Genomic DNA, 20,574 nt, shown 5'->3' with positions numbered 1-20,574 from the left:
CAATCTTGGCCACCTCGAATTCTACCCCCTCAGGGGTGAGAACGGGGACAGGAGGTTTCCTCGAGGGAGCCAAGGACGGGGAGCAGCATTTAAGGAGGGAGGCATGAAACACGTCGTGTACTCGAAAAGATGGGGGCAACTCCAGTCGGAAGGAGACAGGATTGAGAACTTCAATGACCTTGTACGGCCCTATAAACCGGGGAGCAAACTTCTTGGACGGGACTTTAAGGCGCAAGTTCTTTGACGATAGCCACACCAGATCCCCGACCATAAACAAGGGGTTAGCAGAACGTCTTCTATCTGCCTGAGTTTTTTGTATGCTCTGGGACGCCTCTAGGTTCTTCTGAACCTGGGCCCAGTCTGTGCACAGTTCCCGATGAACGACCTCTACCTCGGGATTGTTGGAACTACCAGGTGAAACGGAGGAGAACCGTGGATTAAACCCAAAATTACAGAAAAAGGGGGAGACCCCTGATGAGTTACTGACCCGGTTATTAAGGGAAAATTCGTCGAGGGGAATGAATGAGACCCAATCATATTGACAGTCAGAGATAAAACACCTTAAATATTGTTCTAGAGACTGATTAGTCCTCTCGGTTTGGCCATTAGTTTCAGGATGGAAGGCAGAGGAGAAGGACAGATCAATCTCCAACTTTTTACAGAAGGCTCCCCAAAACAAAGAAACAAATTGTACCCCTCTGTCAGAAACAATATTGACAGGAACCCCATGGAGACGCAGGATGTGTTTGACAAACAAGGTAGCTAACGTCTTGGCATTGGGTAGTTTCTTGAGGGGTACAAAGTGGCACATCTTACTGAAGCGGTCTACTACAACCCACACCACCGACTTGCCTTGAGATGGAGGCAAATCGGTGATAAAATCCATGGAGATATGGGTCCAAGGTCTCTGGGGAATGGGCAAAGAACGTAGTAAGCCCGCTGGTCGGGACCTGGGAGTCTTGGACCTAGCACAAACCTCACAAGCGGCGACGTAGGCCTTAACGTCTTTAGGCAACCCAGGCCACCAATAGTTTCTGCCAATGAGGTGCTTGGTACCCAGGATGCCTGGATGACCAGATAGTGTGGAGTCATGATTTTCCCTAAGTACCCTTAGCCAAAATTGCAGGGGAACAAACAGCTTGTTCTCAGGAAGGTTCCCGGGAGCTGAACCTTGATCAGCAGCAATTTCAGAGACTAAATAAGAATCAATAGAGGAAATAATTATACCTGGAGGCAAAATACAAGCAGGATCTTCCTCTGAAGGTGGGCTGGCCATGAAGCTACGCGACAGTGCATCAGCCTTAACATTTTTAGACCCAGCCCTACAGGTAACCAAAAAATTTAATCTAGTAAAAAATAACACCCATCGAGCTTGTCTCGGGTTTAGCCTCCGGGCCAATTCTAGGAAAACCAGATTCTTGTGGTCGGTAAGGACCGTTACCTGGTGCCTAGCCCCCTCCAGGAAGTGGCGCCACTCTTCAAATGCCCATTTAATGGCTAAGAGTTCGCGGTTGCCAATATCATAGTTACTCTCAGTGGGCGAAAACTTCCTGGAGAAGTAGGCACAGGGACGGAGATGGGTGAGGGACCTGGTACCCTGGGACAAGACAGCCCCCACTCCCACCTCGGACGCGTCAACCTCCACGATAAATGGCTCCATTTGGTTGGGCTGAACCAACACCGGGGCCGAGATAAAGCACTTCTTAAGGGCCTCAAAAGCCTGGACAGCCTCAGTAGGCCAGTGGAGGAGATCAGCACCTTTGCGAGTGAGGTCCGTAAGAGGCTTAGCGATGACCGAGAAGTTAGCAATAAATCTCCTGTAATAATTAGCGAACCCCAAGAAGCACTGTAACGCCTTCAGGGAGGCAGGTTGGACCCATTCCGCCACAGCCTGGACCTTGGCGGGGTCCATGCGGAATTCATGAGGAGTGAGGATTTGACCCAAAAATGGTATCTCCTGCCCCCCAAACACACATTTTTCGGTCTTCGCAAACAGTTTGTTTTCCCGAAGGACCTGGAGCACCTTCCTGACATGCTCAATGTGGGAGGACCAGTCCTTGGAAAACACAAGTATGTCATCAAGGTACACTACAAGAAAGACCCCCAGGTAATCTCTTAAAATCTCATTTATGAAATTCTGGAAGACCGCAGGAGCATTACACAACCCAAAGGGCATGACGAGGTATTCGAAATGACCTTCGGGCGTGTTAAACGCAGTCTTCCACTCATCCCCCTCTTTGATGCGGATAAGGTTATACGCCCCCCGTAGATCAAACTTAGAGAACCATTGGGCCCCCTGAACCTGATTAAAGAGATCAGGAATCAAAGGAAGGGGATACTGGTTCCTTACAGTGACCTTATTCAAGTTACGGTAGTCAATGCATGGCCTAAGACCACCATCCTTCTTCCCTACGAAGAAGAAGCCAGCACCTACCAGAGAAGTAGAGGGGCGAATGTAACCCTTGGCCAGGCATTCCTGGATATACTCTCTCATGGCTTCACGTTCGGGACAAGAGAGATTGAATATCCTACCCTTAGGGAGCTTAGCTCCTGGTACCAAATCGATAGCGCAATCGTATTCTCTATGAGGAGGTAACACTTCGGAGGCCTCCTTAGAGAAAACATCAGCGAAGTCCTGAACAAACTCACCTCCTCAGGGGGAGAAATAGAATTAACTGAAAAACATGACGTCAAGCATTCATTACCCCATTTGGTAAGCTCCCCAGTATTCCAGTCAAACGTGGGATTATGCAACTGCAACCAGGGGTATGCTGTGTAAAATAACCATTAGCAAGAGGAGTGGAGTCGATACCCACTACCGGGACAGGTTTAGGCAAATCAATCAAAGGCATAGCTAGAGACATAGCAAATTCCACAGACATGATATTAGCAGACGACCCTGAATCCACGAAGGCACTGCCGCTAGCAGACCTACCACCAAAAGAGACCTGAAAGGGAAGCAAGATTTTATTACGTTTCATATTTACGGGAAATACCTGTGCGCCCAAATGACCTCCCCGATGATCACTTAGGCGCGGAAGTTTTCCGGCTGCTTATTCTTACGCCTAGGACAGGTGTACACTTGATGCTTGTCATCCCCACAATAGAAGCAGAGACCATTCTTCCTGCGGAACTCTCTACGTTGTTGGGGGGACACGGAGGCCCCGAGTTGCATAGGTACCTCCAAGTCTTCCGTGGAAGAACGAAGCAACGGAACCTCGGGAGGCATCATTGGGGAGTCAGAGGAGAAAACACATAAACGTTCACGTTGTCGTTCCCTGAAACGTCGGTCAAGTCGTACCGCTAAAGCCATAACCTGGTCTAGGGAGTCAGAAGAGGGATAGCTAACTAGCAGGTCTTTCAGGGCGTTCGACAGACCCAACCTAAACTGGCACCTTAAGGCAGGGTCATTCCACCGAGAAGCTACGCACCACTTCCTAAAGTCAGAGCAATACTCCTCAACAGGTCTCTTACCCTGACGTAAGTTCACCAGCTGACTCTCGGCAAAGGCAGTCCTGTCAGTCTCGTCATAAATGAGTCCGAGAGCAGAAAAGAAAAGATCAACGGAGGAAAGTTCAGGGGCGTCAGGAGCCAAGGAGAAGGCCCATTCTTGGGGCCCTTCCTGGAGCCGGGGCATAATTATACCCACCCGCTGGCTCTCAGAACCTGAGGAGTGGGGCTTTAAACGAAAATAGAGCCTACAACTCTCCCGAAAGGTCTTCCGGTCCCCTGAGAACCGGTCAGGCAACTTGAGGTGGGGTTCAAGAGGTGAGGTGAGGGGCACTACCATGGTAGCATCAGGCTGGTTGACCCTCTGAGCCAGGGCCTGGACCTGTAGGGAGAGACCCTGCATTTGCTGAACCAGGGTCTCAAGGGGGTCCATAGTGGTGTGAGGGACCAGGGTAGAGTAGGTATATGGGCTTGTGATTATGTAATGACAGGGATAGGGAAACAGACAAGTGAGCCCTAATCTACCTGCCACTCAGTCCCTGCCTACTTGCAACGACCCGCCCTAGGCGACGGGGTACAACTGGGCGACGGTCCCTACACTCAGTAAGTGCACGACAGACAACCAGACAAGGAAACACAGAACAAAGGGAAACGGGGCAGTTGCCCATGGCAACACCGTGAGCAACAAGAGTAGTAAAGGAGCCGAGTCAAACCAGGAGAGTACGAGGTGCCAAAAGCAGAGCAGGAGAGTAGTGAACAAGCCGAGTCAAACCAGGAGTGTACGAGGTACCAAACGCAGAGCAGAAGAGTAGTCAGTAAGCCAGGGTCAATACGAAGCAGGGACAAGTAGTTCAAGAAGCTGCAGCAGGGCCAGGAAACCAACAGAGAAGAATCACAAGTAAGGAGGAACAGGAAAGGCAGGTATAAATAGACAGAGGGCGGGAGCTAGCTCCGTCTGGCCAGGCTGTGATAGACTCTCCCACTCCTAAGCCTGCCATCCTGAGAGGTGGAAGATGGAGTCAGTCTCACAGACATAGAAGCAGGTGCAGACTGATTACCTATGGGCGTGGATACAGAAGCTGTGCCTGGCAGATCCTTAACAACCACACTTGAATACAGCAAGCTCTTTAGAACGATCAATTCTTTCACAAATGTTTGTAAAGGCGACTGCATGACTAAGGGTATGTTCACACGAGGTCATTACGTCCGTAGTTAACGGACGTATTTCGGCCGCAAGTACCGGACCGAACACAGTGCAGGGAGCCGGGCTCCTAGCATCATACTTATGTACGATACTAGGAGTCCCTGCCTCGCTGCCGGACAACTGTCTCGTACTGAAAACATGATTACAGTACGGGACAGTTGTCCGGCAGCGAGGCAGGGACTCCTAGCGTTGTACATAACTATGATGCTAAGAGCCCGGCTCCCTGCACTGTGTTCGGTCCGGTACTTGCGGCCGAAATACGTCTGTCAATTACGGACGTAATGACCTCGTGTGAACATACCCTTAGGGCTGGATTTTATTCACCTGTAGCAATGGGACTGAATGAAACATCTGAATATAATGATCAAGCGTTGTGTCCCAATACTTTTGTTCATATAGCATATATACGCAGTAATTTGCACACATCAGCAACAACCACACTCCATGAATCATGTTCTAAGACTAAGTAATACATACCTATAATAGAGAAACTGGGAGTAACGGACTAATCCTGGTATAAGAAGGCACTCGGCTCAATTGGACTATAAAATATAAATGTATTAATTTGGCTAAAATATATAATCTTGCATGACTGACAGACAAACAAACACGTAAACACACATTACAAGCCCGGCCGGGTAAATATAAATATTTCACCAAATATGACAAACAATTTGCTCATAATACCGAGAAAAAGGGATGGAGCGAGCGGGTTAGTCCGCCTCATGCAGCTATATATATATGTCATAATAAACAATATAGTATAATACAGCACAGTGACATAGATGAAAATCAGTACTACAAACTAACCATAGTGTCATAAACCAAAAGAAGAGTACTGATTTAAATAATGATTATTAATTTCAAACAGCTCCTGCACATGATCGTAGTAACTCATGCAAATACCACTAGGCTGCAAACATATAGTTTGCAAGTAATGACAATCAGGGGACAAAATTGCCCATCAGGTAAGTATGTAATATGATATACTTATCCAGAGGTTAAATATACAGCAGCCAGGCAGACAATGCCAGACAGTGAAGGTGAGTCTATCGTTCCTCTTTTGGCTAGAAATTCAGGGAAGTTCCTTCCTGATGTTAGCATTAGGTGACGGCAGTACACCCACACCTTCACTACGTTCGTCAGTCAGAGATTTCCGAACGGCAGAGGAATCCCACACAAGCAGAGTAGTTGAGTTTTCAAGGCTCAGGCCCCATTCACACGAACGTAAAAACGCCCGTAATCACGGGCCGTAATTACGGCCAGTAATTATGGGCCCATAGACTTCTATTGGCCACGGGTACCTTCCGGTATGCTTACGGGAAGATGCCCGTGCCGTTGAAAAATATAGAACATGTCCGATTTCAGGCCGTAATTACGGCACAGGCAGTCCTATAGAAGTCTATGGGGCTCCCGTAATTACGGGTGACTACGTGTGTGCACCCGTAATTACGGGAGCGTTGCTAGGCGACATCAGTGTATAGTCACTGTCCAGGGTGCTGAAAGAGTTAAACGATCGGCAGTAACTCTTTCAGCACCAGGGACAGTGACTGCCGATCACAATATAGATAAAGCTGTAAAAAAAAAAAAGACGTTCATACTTACCCAGAACTCCCTACTTCTTCCTCCAGTCCGGCCTCCTGGGATGACGTTACAGCCCATGTGACCGCTGCAGCCAATCACAGGCCAATCACTGGCTGCAGTGGTCATATGGACTGCGCGTCATCCAGGGAGGTCGGACTGGATGTCAAGAGAGGGACGCGTCACCAAGACAACGGCCGGGTAAGTATGAATTTCTTTTACTTTTATTACGGAAAGGGCTGTCCCTTCCGTATTTACGGGCACGGGTCCGTAATTACGGGTGCAATACGGGTCGAATACGTGTGACCATGGACCCGTATTTATACCAGTATTTACGGGTGGACAAAAATACGGTCGTGTGCATGGGGCCTAAGCATGTGCATATAACACAAGCGCTCGATATCGGCAGCTCGCCGAGATAGGTCGTTCCTATGCCTTGACTTCTGGTATCATCCGCACAGATTTTTGGCGGGTATGTGCAGCTGTGGCTGGTAGCTCAAATCTCAGCCAAAGTCCGCACTACATGCCGAGCATGTGTTTCAGTCTCCGGACCAAAACAACCGGTTCCGGTATGTGACGTCACATGTCACGCTGATGCGTTTCGTCACTTCCGTGGCGATACGCTCTGAAGAAGTCACGGAAGTGACTAAACGCGTCAGCGTGTCATGTGACGTCACATACTGGAACCGGTTGTTTTGGTCCGGAGACTGAAACACATGCGCGGCATGTAGTGCGGACTTAGCTGAGATTTGAGCTACCAGCCACAGCTGCACATACCCGCCAAAGATCTGTGCGAACGATACCAGAAGTCAAGGCATAGGAACGACATATCTCGGCGAGCCGCCGATATCGAGCGCTTGTGTTATATGCACATGCTTAGCCTTGAAAACTCAACTACTCTGCTTGTGTGGGACTCCTCTGCAGTTCGGAAATCTCTGACTGACGAACGTAGTGAAGGTGTGGTTGTACTGCCGTCACCTACTTCTAACATCAGGAAGGAACTTCCCTGAATTTCTAGCCAAAAGAGGAACGATAGACTCACCTTCACTGTCTGCGATTGCCTGCCTGGCTGCTGCATATTTAAAGAGGCTCTGTCACCAGATTTTGCAACCCCTATCTGCTATTGCAGCAGATCGGCGCTGCAATGTAGATTACAGTAACGTTTTTATTTTTAAAAAACGAACATTTTTGGCCAAGTTATGACCATTTTTGTAGTTATGCAAATGAGGCTTTCAAAAGTCCAAGTGGGTGTGTTTAAAAGTAAAAGCCCAAGTGGGCGTGTATTATGTGCGTACATCGGGGCGTTTTTAATACTTTTACTAGCTGGGCGTTCTGATGAGAAGTATCATCCACTTCTCTTCAGAACGCCCAGCTTCTGGCAGTGCAGATCTGTGACGTCACTCACAGGTCCTGCATCGTGTCGGCCACATCGGCACCAGAGGCTACAGTTGATTCTGCAGCAGCATCAGCGTTTGCAGGTAAGTAGCTACATCGACTTACCTGCTAACGCCGATGCTGCTGCAGAATAAACTGAAGCCTCTGGTGCCGATGTGTCCTCGCTCGTCTGACACGATGCAGGACCTGTGAGTGACGTCACATCGTGATCTGGCAGAAGCTGGGCGTTCTGAAGAGAAGTGGATGATACTTCTCATCAGAACGCCCAGCTAGTAAAAGTATTAAAAACGCCCCGATGTACGCACATAATACACGCCCACTTGGACTTTTACTTTTAAACACACCCACTTGGACTTTTGCAAGCCTCATTTGCATAACTACAAAAATGGTCATAACTTGGCCAAAAATGCTCGTTTTTTAAAAATAAAAACGTTACTGTAATCTACATTGCAGCGCCTATCTGCTGCAATAGCAGATAGGGGTTGCAAAATCTGGTGACAGAGCCTCTTTAACCTCTGGATAAGTATATCATATTACATACTTACCTGATGGGCAATTTTTTCCCCTGATTGTCATTACTTGCAAACTATATGTTTGCAGCCTAGTGGTATTTGCATGAGTTACTACGATCATGTGCAGGAGCTGTTTGAAATTAATCATCATTATTTAAACCAGTACTCTTCTTTTGGTTTATGACACTATGGTTAGTTTGTAGTACTGATTTTCGTCTATGTCACTGTGCTGTATTATACTATATTGTTTATTATGACATATATACAGTTGCATGAGGCGAACTAACCCGCTCGCTCCCTCCCTTTTTCTCGGTATTATGAGCAAATTGTTTGTCATATTTGGTGAAATATTTATATTTACTCAGCCGGGCTTGTGATGTTTGTTTACTTGTTTGTTTGTTTGTTTGTTTGTTTGTTTGTTTGTTTGTTTGTTTGTCAGTCATGCAAGATTATATATTTTAGCCAAATTAATAAATTTATATTTTATAGTCCAATTGAGCCGAGTGCCCTCTTATACCAGGATTAGTCCCTTACTCCCAGTTTCTCTATCCTTGATACGCCTGGTTGGCACCGTACAAGAGTACAGAGCTCTGTGACTATTGAGATCCCTTGTTCTCTTCTTTTTTATATGATATGCAATACATACCTATACTACTTATAGGTGGCACTAGAGACAGTTTTCTTTCTGTTCAAAGAGAGCTATTGGCATATATGTTTACACAAGGCAGATTTGATGCAGAACTACTTTATTGAAAATCCACACTATTTTTGTGCACATTTTGATGTAGATTTGTACACGGATTTCCCCCTTGTAATGGCATGGACGAATTCCACGTCAAAAGTCACCACATTTAAGTAGCGGAGTTTGAAAATCCAGTACAAGCCAGTACAATCCTTGCAGATTGTGTCAATAGGGTTTGGAAAATCCTATTCTCCGGCACTGCACTGTAATTTGCTGCAGATTTTTGGACGGAATACACCATAAATTTGCTCCATGTAAACATGACCTTAATTAGAATAATTATTTCTGTGATGGTTAAACAGGGGACAGCGAGAGTCATAGAGTGTTAACATATGTGTCTTCATTACGTCGCATTGAGGTGAATAACAAAGAACATATATTTCCCCAAAAATTCATTTAATCTTTTAATTAAAATTTTGACAAACACAATTAGGAATTTTACAATATCAAGATCAGCTTGCTTGAAATCTAGATGTAGTTTTGATTCCCAGTCACTGGCTCTGCATGTTTTCATACAGTATGATCCTTAAACATATCAAAATCACTCTTAAATGCGCAAATATGAAAATCACTGATCTTCTGAATGCTAAGAGTAGAAGACAAAATAGAAAAATTTTAATAGGTCCAAAATTCTGTGCAGATTATTGTATTAAAATAGCAGTTGGAGCTTGTTTTTTTCTGATACAGTGATCCAAATACCCTACATAACCATAGAGTTAATTTATAATATTCAGTCTGCCTGCAGCCACAACTAGAGGGAGCTTACTGTTTATACAGTGTACTCAATAAAAATGAAGTAAGCTGCTGAGCTCCCTCTAGTGGCCCACCCTTACTAAGCAGTTTACACCAGGTTTTGCTAGGGACTTGCGATTAAATGTTTAATTTTTCTCATCACACATCAAATTTAAAAAGTGACAAGAAAAGTGGGAAGGAGACAGTTTGTCGGATTTGTTAAGTGAAAACAGTGAAAAAGTTGCAAATTTCTTCCTGTTTCATTGGTGAAAATGTGGCAAGTTGAATAAGAGGCCTGTACCTCTTAATAAATTTGGGCGCTAATAACTCCAATCCCCTTGTCACGTTGGGTGCGTGGACCCACTGGGCTGTGCCGCCTTGACGGTATGGCAGCTGGCCAACAGGACGCAGGTCACAGTCTATAGTTCGTATAGTGTACCTATGGCAGCTCGGACAGTAGCAATGACAGGCACGGCTGGGACTTAGGCAGCAGGCAGACGTCAGGCGTGGTGTAGCATGACAGGCGTGGAACACAGAACAGCATGACTACAGTTCAGCACGGCACTTGACCAGGTAGCACGGGATACAGGATACAGGTACAGGAACGGGGAACACTGGGAACTGGAAAACACTAGGAGACCATTTGCTAGACAAACTTAGGGTACAACAACAACGCTCAGCCATGGGAGGAAGGGGCTGAGCCCTTCCTATAGTCCAGGGTGCTCATGGGCTAATTTTAACATTAACTTCAGGTGCGCACGCTGGCCCTTTAAGAGTGGGCACGAGCATTCGCGCGCACCCTACGGGACCCGGCCGAGGTAAGCGGAAGTGAGCGCTGGCGTCTCCTGAGTAGGAGACTGGGGCCAGCACTCGCAGACCCATGGCTGCGGCCGTCAGGAGGTGAGTGAGCGGGACGGCCCGCGGCCATGGACATGACACCCCTCCTTTACTTAGATTAGTATAAAAACACATGTCCTAGTAAATGTGGGCCTATTTCTGTTTAGGGAATTTGTAGTTCTGTATTAGAAAAACAGAGCTCCAACCATTATATTTACGAAATAAACAGAACAGAATGCTGGACCTAAAAACTACGTAGGGTTAAAAGGTGGAGATTTACTTAAAGAGGCTCTGTCACCAGATTTTGCAACCCCTATCTGCTATTGCAGCAGATAGGCGCTGCAATGTAGATTACAGTAACGTTTTTATTTTTAAAAAACGAGCATTTTTGGCCAAGTTATGACCATTTTTGTAGTTATGCAAATGAGGCTTGCAAAAGTCCAAGTGGGCGTGTTTAAAGTAAAAGTCCAACTGGGCGTGTATTATGTGCGTACATCGGGGCGTTTTTACTACTTTTACTAGCTGGGCGTTCTGACGAGAAGTATCATCCACTTCTCTTCAGAACGCCCAGCTTCTGGCAGTGCAGACTGTGACGTCACTCACAGGTCCTGCATCGTGTCGGACGAGCGAGGACACATCGGCACCAGAGGCTACAGTTGATTCTGCAGCAGCATCAGCGTTTGCAGGTAAGTCGATGTAGCTACTTACCTGCAAACGCTGATGCTGCTGCAGAATCAACTGTAGCCTCTGGTGCCGATGTGGCCGACACGATGCAGGACCTGGGGCAGGAAGTGAGTGACGTCACAGATCTGCACTGCCAGAAGCTGGGCGTTCTGAAGAGAAGTGGATGATACTTCTCGTCAGAACGCCCAGCTAGTAAAAGTAGTAAAAACGCCCCGATGTACGCACATAATACACGCCCAGTTGGACTTTTACTTTAAACACGCCCACTTGGACTTTTGCAAGCCTCATTTGCATAAATACAAAAATAGTCATAACTTGGCCAAAAATGCTCGTTTTTTAAAAATAAAAACGTTACTGTAATCTACATTGCAGCGCCTATCTGCTGCAATAGCAGATAGGGGTTGCAAAATCTGGTGACAGAGCCTCTTTAAGTGTTGCCAACTTGTATTGTAGGAGTCACTTTTTATCAATGTACAAAATGATGCGAGCTATCCACTATACCTTCTCCTAGATAACAGTACCAATAATAACACATGGAGACATACACATAGGGGGAGATTTGTTTTAAAACTGGTCCCAATGAAAAGTGGACTAGTTGTCCCAATCCGGTTTAAGCTCTCATTTTTCAGAGGCCCTTTTGAAAATGAAAGAAGCCATTTGATTGGTTGCTATGGGCAACTACTCCACTTTTCCTTTACACTAGTTTAGTAAATCCAAATCTTTTCAAACATATTAAGAGAGGAGTCAGAATAAAAAATATAAACATGCATTTTCCAAACTGAATCAGGTGTTAATCGCAGTTTTATTAAAGTGCAATGGTCAGCATAAATTATCATTTTTCATTAAAAAACCTCAATAGTTATCTACTCATACGGTTTTTCACTAAAAAAATTATCTTGTTTTATTTATATCCATTTCTAGAACTGGTTCTTCTTATTATCTTCTCTGTACTATATACTCTAATATGCTCCCGAAGAATAATTTACAAACGGCAAATTGCGGTAAAGTACTGATGTTATAGATTGATAAATCGGACAGCGCCGTGTGTTTTCTTAGGCCTCATGCATAAAAACTGTTCTTAGAAAAACTCTGAAATTTGCTTGGTTGCTATGGGCAAACAGATTTTGTAGATGAGCGCTGCTGCGTTTTTTCAAAACTGTCCCAGACCTTATGCCATACAGTAGAAAAACCACTAGGAACTGTACGGCGACACTCAAAGTCAGTTTGGTTCAGTTTTACAGATCTGTAGGCACTCGGTGTGTCACCATATGGTACTACCATGTGATACCATATTCTCCCCTAGATACAATGCCTTTATAATACAGCATCTAATGGACACACAGAGGTACAACAGTATCAGCCCATAGATTTTTATGGGCATTGTATTACGGATCCATACTACATGGACCAATAATACGGCCGTATGCATGAGGCCTAAAGTCATGTTAACACATGGTGAATGTGGTTGCAGCCCAAACATGATCTGAATATAGCTTTACCAATTGAAATAAATAAGAAAAAAATCCTCAAAATCACCAAACACAGAAAAAGCAGGCTGTTAGCGCAAGTAACTTTCGAATACGCTCTACTATGTGCAACCAATCAGATTTCAGTTCTCAGTTTTCAGAGGCCCTGTAGTAACTGAAAGCTGGTACCTGATTGGTTTGCTATAGACAACAGATTCACTTCTCCTTTGCATTCGTTTTGGAAAATCCCCCCCACATTGTGTTTTTTCTAACCCTGTCTGTCGTTTTGGTGGGATATAGTCTTCCTTTTTTTAAGCACACTCTTTCCCTTCCCAAAGAAGGTATATGATTTAATAATTAGAAATGCAAATGTTCAGGTTCATAAAAAAAAAACGGACCTGAAGTCTAAGCAGATTGGAGAGGCTTTAAGCTCAATGCTTTTAACATGCAGTCATGTGGATACGTTTTCATACATCTAAATGCCTTAAATAATTTTACTTGGTTATGATAAATGCAGTTTAAAATGTACATTATTACCTTAATATCTGTCTCATAGTGGTTTGCTATGTATATTTTGGTACATTTGTTGGTTTATATGTACAAACAAACAAACACACACACACACACACACACACACAATCAAATATTTTTCTGCCACCTAGTGGTCAGGCTCCCGATGATCTGGTGCCCCTCAAAGTGGTTCTAAACTAATTTTTTTTACATAATTTCACTGCAGTCCAGAATTCGCAAATTCAGCACCCATTGAATGGAATGTTACTGATTTTACAGAAGTTGCTTTGGGACACAATTGCCATATTTCCATTAAAGTTGACTTCACATGCCAAACCACAATGTTGTAGTAATATCTCATCTAACTTACTACTAAAAGCAACTTAAAATCTAACTTGCTACTTAAAATCATTTGTGCTCTGCCCTACAGTTTCCGTTAATCCGCTCTATCAGAGGAACAGAGTAATGGAAGAAACGGAATCTCTTGGATCTGGATCTATCGCATAACGGAAACCAACGGCGCAGATGGAACACATTGGGGGAAATGTTAACCTTTCTTCGCCAGTTTTCTGGCATTTAAAAGTCGCAAAAGGGTCCAAAAGTTAGAATTTGCATTGCAAATTGCGACCTTTAGCCTTTATTACTTTTCACAAGGTGCCCGACAAATTAAAGTGGAAATCTACGCCAATTCACCACTCCTCTTCTCCCCTCAGGCTCTCTCTGCATGATGCGGCTCAGACAACGTACTAATATCGGGCAGCGTCATATGTATGTGACATAGTACTTACACTGCTCAGCGTCAGGACCTTGTATGAGCCACACAGCATGTTGAGGGAGCCGGAGGGGTGAATAGAAAAGGAGCGGTGTGGTGAGCATACTTATCTTTAATTTTAAGACCACTAAAATGGGGGGAATGGACGGCGCAGCCGAAGGATTCAATACATATTTTAAGAGGTGTTTGTCTTTAAATAAATATTTTGCATCTTACTCCATTTAATTATTTATTAAGACTGGTGTATGAGACACCAGTCTTAATAGTTCTCCCCCGTTGACTTAAATGGGTTTCGTTGGGTTTCCGTCATGGTTCAGGTCTATTTGCTGGACAAAATAGCGATGCATGCTGCGATATTTTGTACAGCAAAAATGATGGAATCTGCGATGGAGGCTCTTAGCGGAGCCTGCAAATGACTTTATCAAAGCACTTTCATTGCTTCAACATATACATCACACAAAGTACTGCCCTCTTTGTAACAGATTATGTCAGTGCCTGTGAAGCAAAAACTGAGACTCTATGCTTTTACAGTTCTAAAAACTGTACGTGTTACAAATAAATATTTTTGTCTACTACTATAATAAGAGTAAGTTAAGGCTCTGTTCACATTAGCGTCATAACAGAGCCATGACAGCTATGTCATATCCATTTTAAAATGGATACGATTGACTTATAAGATCCATCAGATGTCCGTCAGGGATCACAGATTTTGACGGCAAGAATAGCGCTACAGACTGTGCTATTCTTGACGTAAAAAATACCAGAACCCTAGAAGAAAAATGAACTGATTTAAATTCTTATTCACTGTTAACTGGCTTGTATGTATGTGATCTGTCATTCATCTAGATAGGCAATCTCAGCTCATAGAAAACATACACAAAAAAGTAAATTCTCTTATTTAAAAAATCCTAGTGCCTCATTCACACAAACATGTCCATGTATGCTCCCATTATGGACCTAACTATGGACACCTAAAACTGATATCCCTATTCATGTCCCCAATGTGTCCATATGGTCCTACCTTCTTCATCATTATTTTCATCTGAATTTTTCATCCATATTTTTTCCTTTCAGATACATTTACAGATTAAATATGGACGAATAAGAGATTTTATCAGGCTTCATTGGCTTCTATGGAAAATGCCAATGAAAAATAGACACTAAGGGAATATATATATATACATCTGTGTGAATAACTACATTGACTAACATTACCTCCAGATTCAGGCCCTACCAAATGTGGAGCTAATATGGATATTTTGATTGTGTAAATGAAGCCTAAGAGATTCCAGTAATTAAATCTTTCATATATCATCACAACACAAACAATTCTACAATATTATCCTGGAAAATGGAAAGGTTGAGGGGCTTGACTTCCTAGGACCACAGTACAGCAGTACGTCAGCCTGCTGAGCAGTAAATTGTTAAAATAGTCTTCATACATGAAATGATATTACATTCACTGAACAGGAAACAGATTGTAAAGGGACGTCGATGTAATCACTTTTGTTCATTGGCATATAGACCAGCTTCCCAGCGCAAAGCCATTGTATTTTTGTGCCGATTTACACGGGTGGATTCCACAATCTGAAAGAGACAAGAATATTATCAGGAAGGAAATTGTATGTTTTTATTTAAATACGTAAAAAATAAAGTTGTTTTTTAAAAAAAATAGAAATAACATCCCCATATGACATGCCAACACATATGCCTTTCTACCTACCAAAATGTACATTGAATAGTCCGGTCACTAATAGGTGGACATGGCTGTGCTTTAGGCCCAAACAATTTGTAGGCATGGTAGGTGGTAGGAATTATTGTCCCCCACAATGATTTCAGCAATAATAAGGGCTGGCGTGGTGCAGGGAGTAAATGCCTTTAGAGCAGATCTATGTTTTACATATGAAGGCTTCTGTCTTAAAATCTCTTAAATTATGCAAATGATTAACTCTGCATTGCATAATACAAAGGTTGCCTGTCTTGCAGGCAGTTAAAGGGAACCTTTCACATTAAAAAAATCAGTCCTATCTGCAGGCAGCATGTTATAGAGCAGGAGGAGCTGATCAGATTGATATAAAGGTTTGTGGGAAAAGAATCAGTATAACTGGTAATTTAGACTAAAATTCCACAAAAAATAGGACCCATAACTGGCGCTGCTACAAGATGACACAAAGAAATTTGCAGGGATACAAGGTATATTTAATAATAAGGCTACGCGTTTCAACGCTGGACTAGCATCTTCCTCAGGCCATACACAAAGCAAACAGTAAATACAAGAGACTTTTTGAAAAAGAATCGCCAAAGCACAAAGGTCAGAGAGCGGCTATGACATCATAACGAAATCAAAACAATGAAAATAGCTGTTCAACCTTCACATTCGTAGAGGATAACATAAAAGCAGTAACCAATTGTACACACAGAATGAATTCAACATCTAAAAAAATAGTAAATAAAACAGGTAGTGAATATGTAACAGAAATTAGAGGAGTAAGGATGCATGAAGGGCCGCCAGGCGATACTACAGCGCAAAAAAATTACTAAACCATGTATTTGAAAATACAGAAAAAGTCATGCTGGTTATGCTAAAAGGGGTTCGGAAGGTACCCCATTTACTCACAAACCCAGGACCTCGAGATCCAGAGACATAAAAGTGACATTCTCCGCCGGTTAGACAGGTACACAGGCGACGGCTGTGGAGCGTCCCTGGAGTCAAGGTAACCAAGGCAGCTACGGAAGTTGTGGAGGGACAAAAAAGCTGCAAGACTGGTGAGTATGTGCAAGATTTACCCAAGCAGCATTCAGTATTGGCATAAAATGGGTGAAAAAATGTCAATTAATATAACCGAATTACACATGCAATTCATAGTGGTTAGGTGACTATACGAAAAAAGTGTAAAGAAATAGATATTGATATTAAAAAAGTGTATACAAAAGCATATATAAATAATAAAAACATTACAAAAATCTGGAATTAAAAACAGTGAAATAAGAAATACCTCAGTAATAATATAAATAACAATAACAATAAAATAACAAATATTAAACCGGTATATAAGCTTAGGGATAAGACGCTGGTAAGTAGAGCACGGCACATTCATAGAAGCCGGAATTAGTTAAAAAGGAGCATTAAAGCATTAATCTAGCGAGGATTCCGAAATATCATTCTGACCCCCCGGATGTAAAGTAGAAAGTTAAAAAATCCAATAATTTTCACGCTGTTTGAGTTTATAAAGTCTGTTGAGGGTATCAAAAGGGATTTGTTCAATAGGGGCAATACTGATTGTATCAAAATGACACTTGTGTGTATGGGCACAGTGACGCGATACACTGTGTTTAAAGAGGCTCTGTCGCCAGATTATAAGTGCCCTATCTCCTACAAAATCTGATCGGCGCTGTAAGGCTATGTTCACATAGAGTTTTTTGACGAGTTTTTTGACGCGGAAACCGCGCCGCAAAACTCGTCAAAAACGGACCTAAAATGCCTCCCATTGATTTCAATGGGAGGCGAAGGCGGTTTTCTCCCGCGAGCAGTAAAACCGCCACGCGGGAAAGAGAAGCGACATGCCCTATTTTCGGGCGTTTACGCCTCTGACCTCCCATTAACATCAATGGGAGGCAAAGAAAGCGTATTTTGCGGCGTTTTATGCCCGCAGCACTCAATGGCCGCGGGTGAAAAACTACGCGAAAAACGCTGCGAAAATCGGCGTGCGGGGAGAGGAAAATCTGCCTCAAACTTCCAACTGGAATTTTGAGGCCGAAATTCCGCCGGCAAAAAACTCTGTGTGAACATAGCCTAATGTAGATCACAGCAGTGTTTTTTTAAAAGGCTTTATTTTCAAAACTTTTTTCTGTGCAAACATGTACAAATATTCAAGTTAGACATACTACGAGACATTAAAGAGGCTCTGTCACCACATTATAAGTGGCCTATCTCCTACATAAGGAGATGGGTGCTATAATGTAGGTGACAGCAGTGCTTTTTATTTAGAAAAACTATCTATTTTTACCACTTTATGAGCGATTTTTAGCTTTATGCTAATGACTTTCTTAATGCCAAAGTGGGCGTGTTTTTAATTTAGACCAAGTGGGCGTTGTACAGAGGAGTGTATGACGCTGATCAATCAGTGACCAATCAGCGTCATGTACTTTCATTTACGCTGCACTAGCGATATAGTTATATCGTTATGTGCAGCTACATACACAAACACTAACATTACTGTAGTGTCCTGATAATGAATATACATCACTACCAGCTGGAGTAGACCAAACAGCGTCATACACTCCTCTGTACAACGCCCACTTGGTCTAAAGTAAAAACACGCCCACTTGGGCATTAAGAAACTCATTAGCATAAAGCTAAAAATTGCTCATAAAGTGGTTTAAAATAGATTGTTTTTCTAAATAAAAAGCATTACTGTCACCCACATTACTGCGCCGATCTCCTTATGTAGGAGATAGGGCACCTATAATGTGGTGACAGAGCCTCTTTAAGATAGGCAGCATCACAGTGAATACAGAGTCAATTCAGAGCAGATATATTGCACATACAGGACTTACAAAACATACACGTACACGCATTCATCCTAGTGCCTCAAAGCTCCCACCCCAATGAACCTCCGCCACTCATGAAAACTCCGGCTAAAACGCAGTCTCCAGAGTCTCTAACCACCTTGACCAAATTTTACCCAAAAAATTTATCTGGACATCATCTGCTTAGATATAATCTTTGATACATAGGTATATATTTATTCACCAATTGCTTCCAGTGTATCAAACTCGGACCTTCCGGATTCTACCAAGCCATAATCACAAGCTTACTAGCACAGAAAAGTACAAATCGAAAAAATATCTTATCATAATGGTTTGCTATGACTTCATTCATAATACCCAAGAGACACATCTGAGGTGTAAGGAGTCGCGGAAAATCATAATGAGCATGTAAAAACTCCACTACTTCCGACCAAAAGGGGGCCACTCTGGGACATACCCACACACAGTGTAAACAAGTACCCACATCCAACTGGCAGTGAAAACAGCTATCCGAGGTCAATGCCCCCATCCTGTAGAGTCTGACGGGTGTGTAATAGATCCTATGTAAAAACCGAGACTGTATCAGAATATCCCTTGCACTTACAACCGAGTCAAAAAAAGAAAGTTCCACCTCCCTCCAATCCTCCTCCATCAAATCAGGGATATCTCCCCTCCATCACGTAAGTGCCTTATCAAAGGGTCTTTGTCCCAGGGAGGACAACAAGGTGTAGACCTGGGTAAGGACCTTGGAAAGAGCCGGAACTCCAAGAAGGTCCTCCAGCCTAGAGAAACCCAACAACAGTGGTTTTTATTTTGAAAAACGATCAATTTTGACGGCGTTATGACCTATTTTAGATTTATGCTAATGACTTTCTTAATAGACAACTGGGCGTGTTTTTACTTTTTGACCATGTGGGCGTTGTAAAGAGAAGTGTATGACGCGGACCAATTAGCATCATACACTTCACTCCATTCATGTACTCAGCACATAGTGATGTGTGGGACTTACAGCACAGCACATCGAGATCACGCTGGGTTGTCATTACAGCGTGATCTCGCGAGATTACGCTTGGGGTGCTGTAAGTCCCACACAAACATTACTGAAGTGTCGGGATTGTGAATAGACATCGCGTCCTGGCTGGAAGCGATGTTGTAAAGGATCTGCCAGACACAGCTTCTGTGTCGACGCCCGTGGGTAATCAGTCTGCACCTGCTCCTAGGTCTGATAGAGTGACTCGATCTGCTACCACTCAGGCTGGTAGGCTCAGGAGTGGGAGAACCTATCACAGCCTGGCCAGACGGTTCTAGCTCCCGCCCTCGGTCTATTTATACCTTCATTTCCAGCTTGTCTTTGCCTGTGATTCTTTCCTGTTTCCTGGCTCTGCTGCTCCTGCTATTATTATTATTGACCTTGCTTCATTTTGACCCTGGCTTTACTGACTACGCTCCTGCTCTACGTTTGGTACCTCGTACACTCCTGGTTTGACTCGGCTCGTTCACTACTCCTGTTGCTCACGGTGTTGCCGCGGGCAACTGCCCCATTTCCCTTAGCTTCTGTGTACCCTTGTCTGTTTGTCTGTCGTACACATATTGAGCGTAGGGACCGTCGCCCAGTTGTACGCCGTCGCCTAGGACGGGCCGTGCAAGTAGGCAGGGACTGAGTGGCGGGTAGATTAGGGCTCACCTGTCTGTCTCCCTACCCCGTCATTACAGATGTCTATTCACTTTCAAGGCACTTCTTTAACGTTAATGTGTGAGTAAGTGAAAGCACAGCATGATGAAATAAAAACCACTGCTCACATGATCTACATTACAGCGCCGATCACATTATGTAGGAGATAATTTTATTTACATTGAAATGATGTTTGTTAATTCTAGTGCGTAAGGGTTGAGTGGTCGTACCTACAGTATATATTGCAGGTTACAAGAACATTCAAGTAGATATATTACAAAGTCACTGCCACAATTGAGAAAGGATTTAATTGGAAAGGATTCAGAGGTCACGGAAGAGATGTAGGTATCCTTCCTATATTTAATGTTTCCACAACACAAACAACGTGAATGACCTTAAATGACCCATGCAATGCTGCGAACATTTTAGGGATTGGTGTATTGTGATTACGTATTCTACTAGGAGCGAGAATATTCCTCAGGGTCTG

The 20,574-nt window shown here is 43.6% G+C and overlaps 1 protein-coding gene across 2 annotated transcripts in view; it reads right to left on the bottom strand.

Annotated features, from left to right (window-relative positions):
• Positions 1–11,920: 11,920 nt before the first annotated feature.
• MISP (mitotic spindle positioning) overlaps positions 11,921–20,574 on the bottom strand; it is a 46,159-nt gene continuing 37,505 nt past the window's right edge. For both annotated transcript variants that reach the window (XM_075825353.1, XM_075825352.1), the window contains one exon: positions 11,921–15,472. In XM_075825353.1, coding sequence (XP_075681468.1) covers positions 15,386–15,472 — 87 coding nt within the window. In that variant the 3' untranslated portion in view covers positions 11,921–15,385. The remainder of the gene's footprint in view (positions 15,473–20,574) is intronic.

Source organism: Rhinoderma darwinii, chromosome 1 (assembly GCF_050947455.1).
Source record: "Rhinoderma darwinii isolate aRhiDar2 chromosome 1, aRhiDar2.hap1, whole genome shotgun sequence".
Classification (NCBI taxonomy): Eukaryota; Metazoa; Chordata; class Amphibia; order Anura; family Rhinodermatidae; genus Rhinoderma; species Rhinoderma darwinii.
The sequence above is the reverse complement of the archived record's forward strand: the minus strand, read 5'-3'. Positions and strand labels throughout refer to the sequence as shown.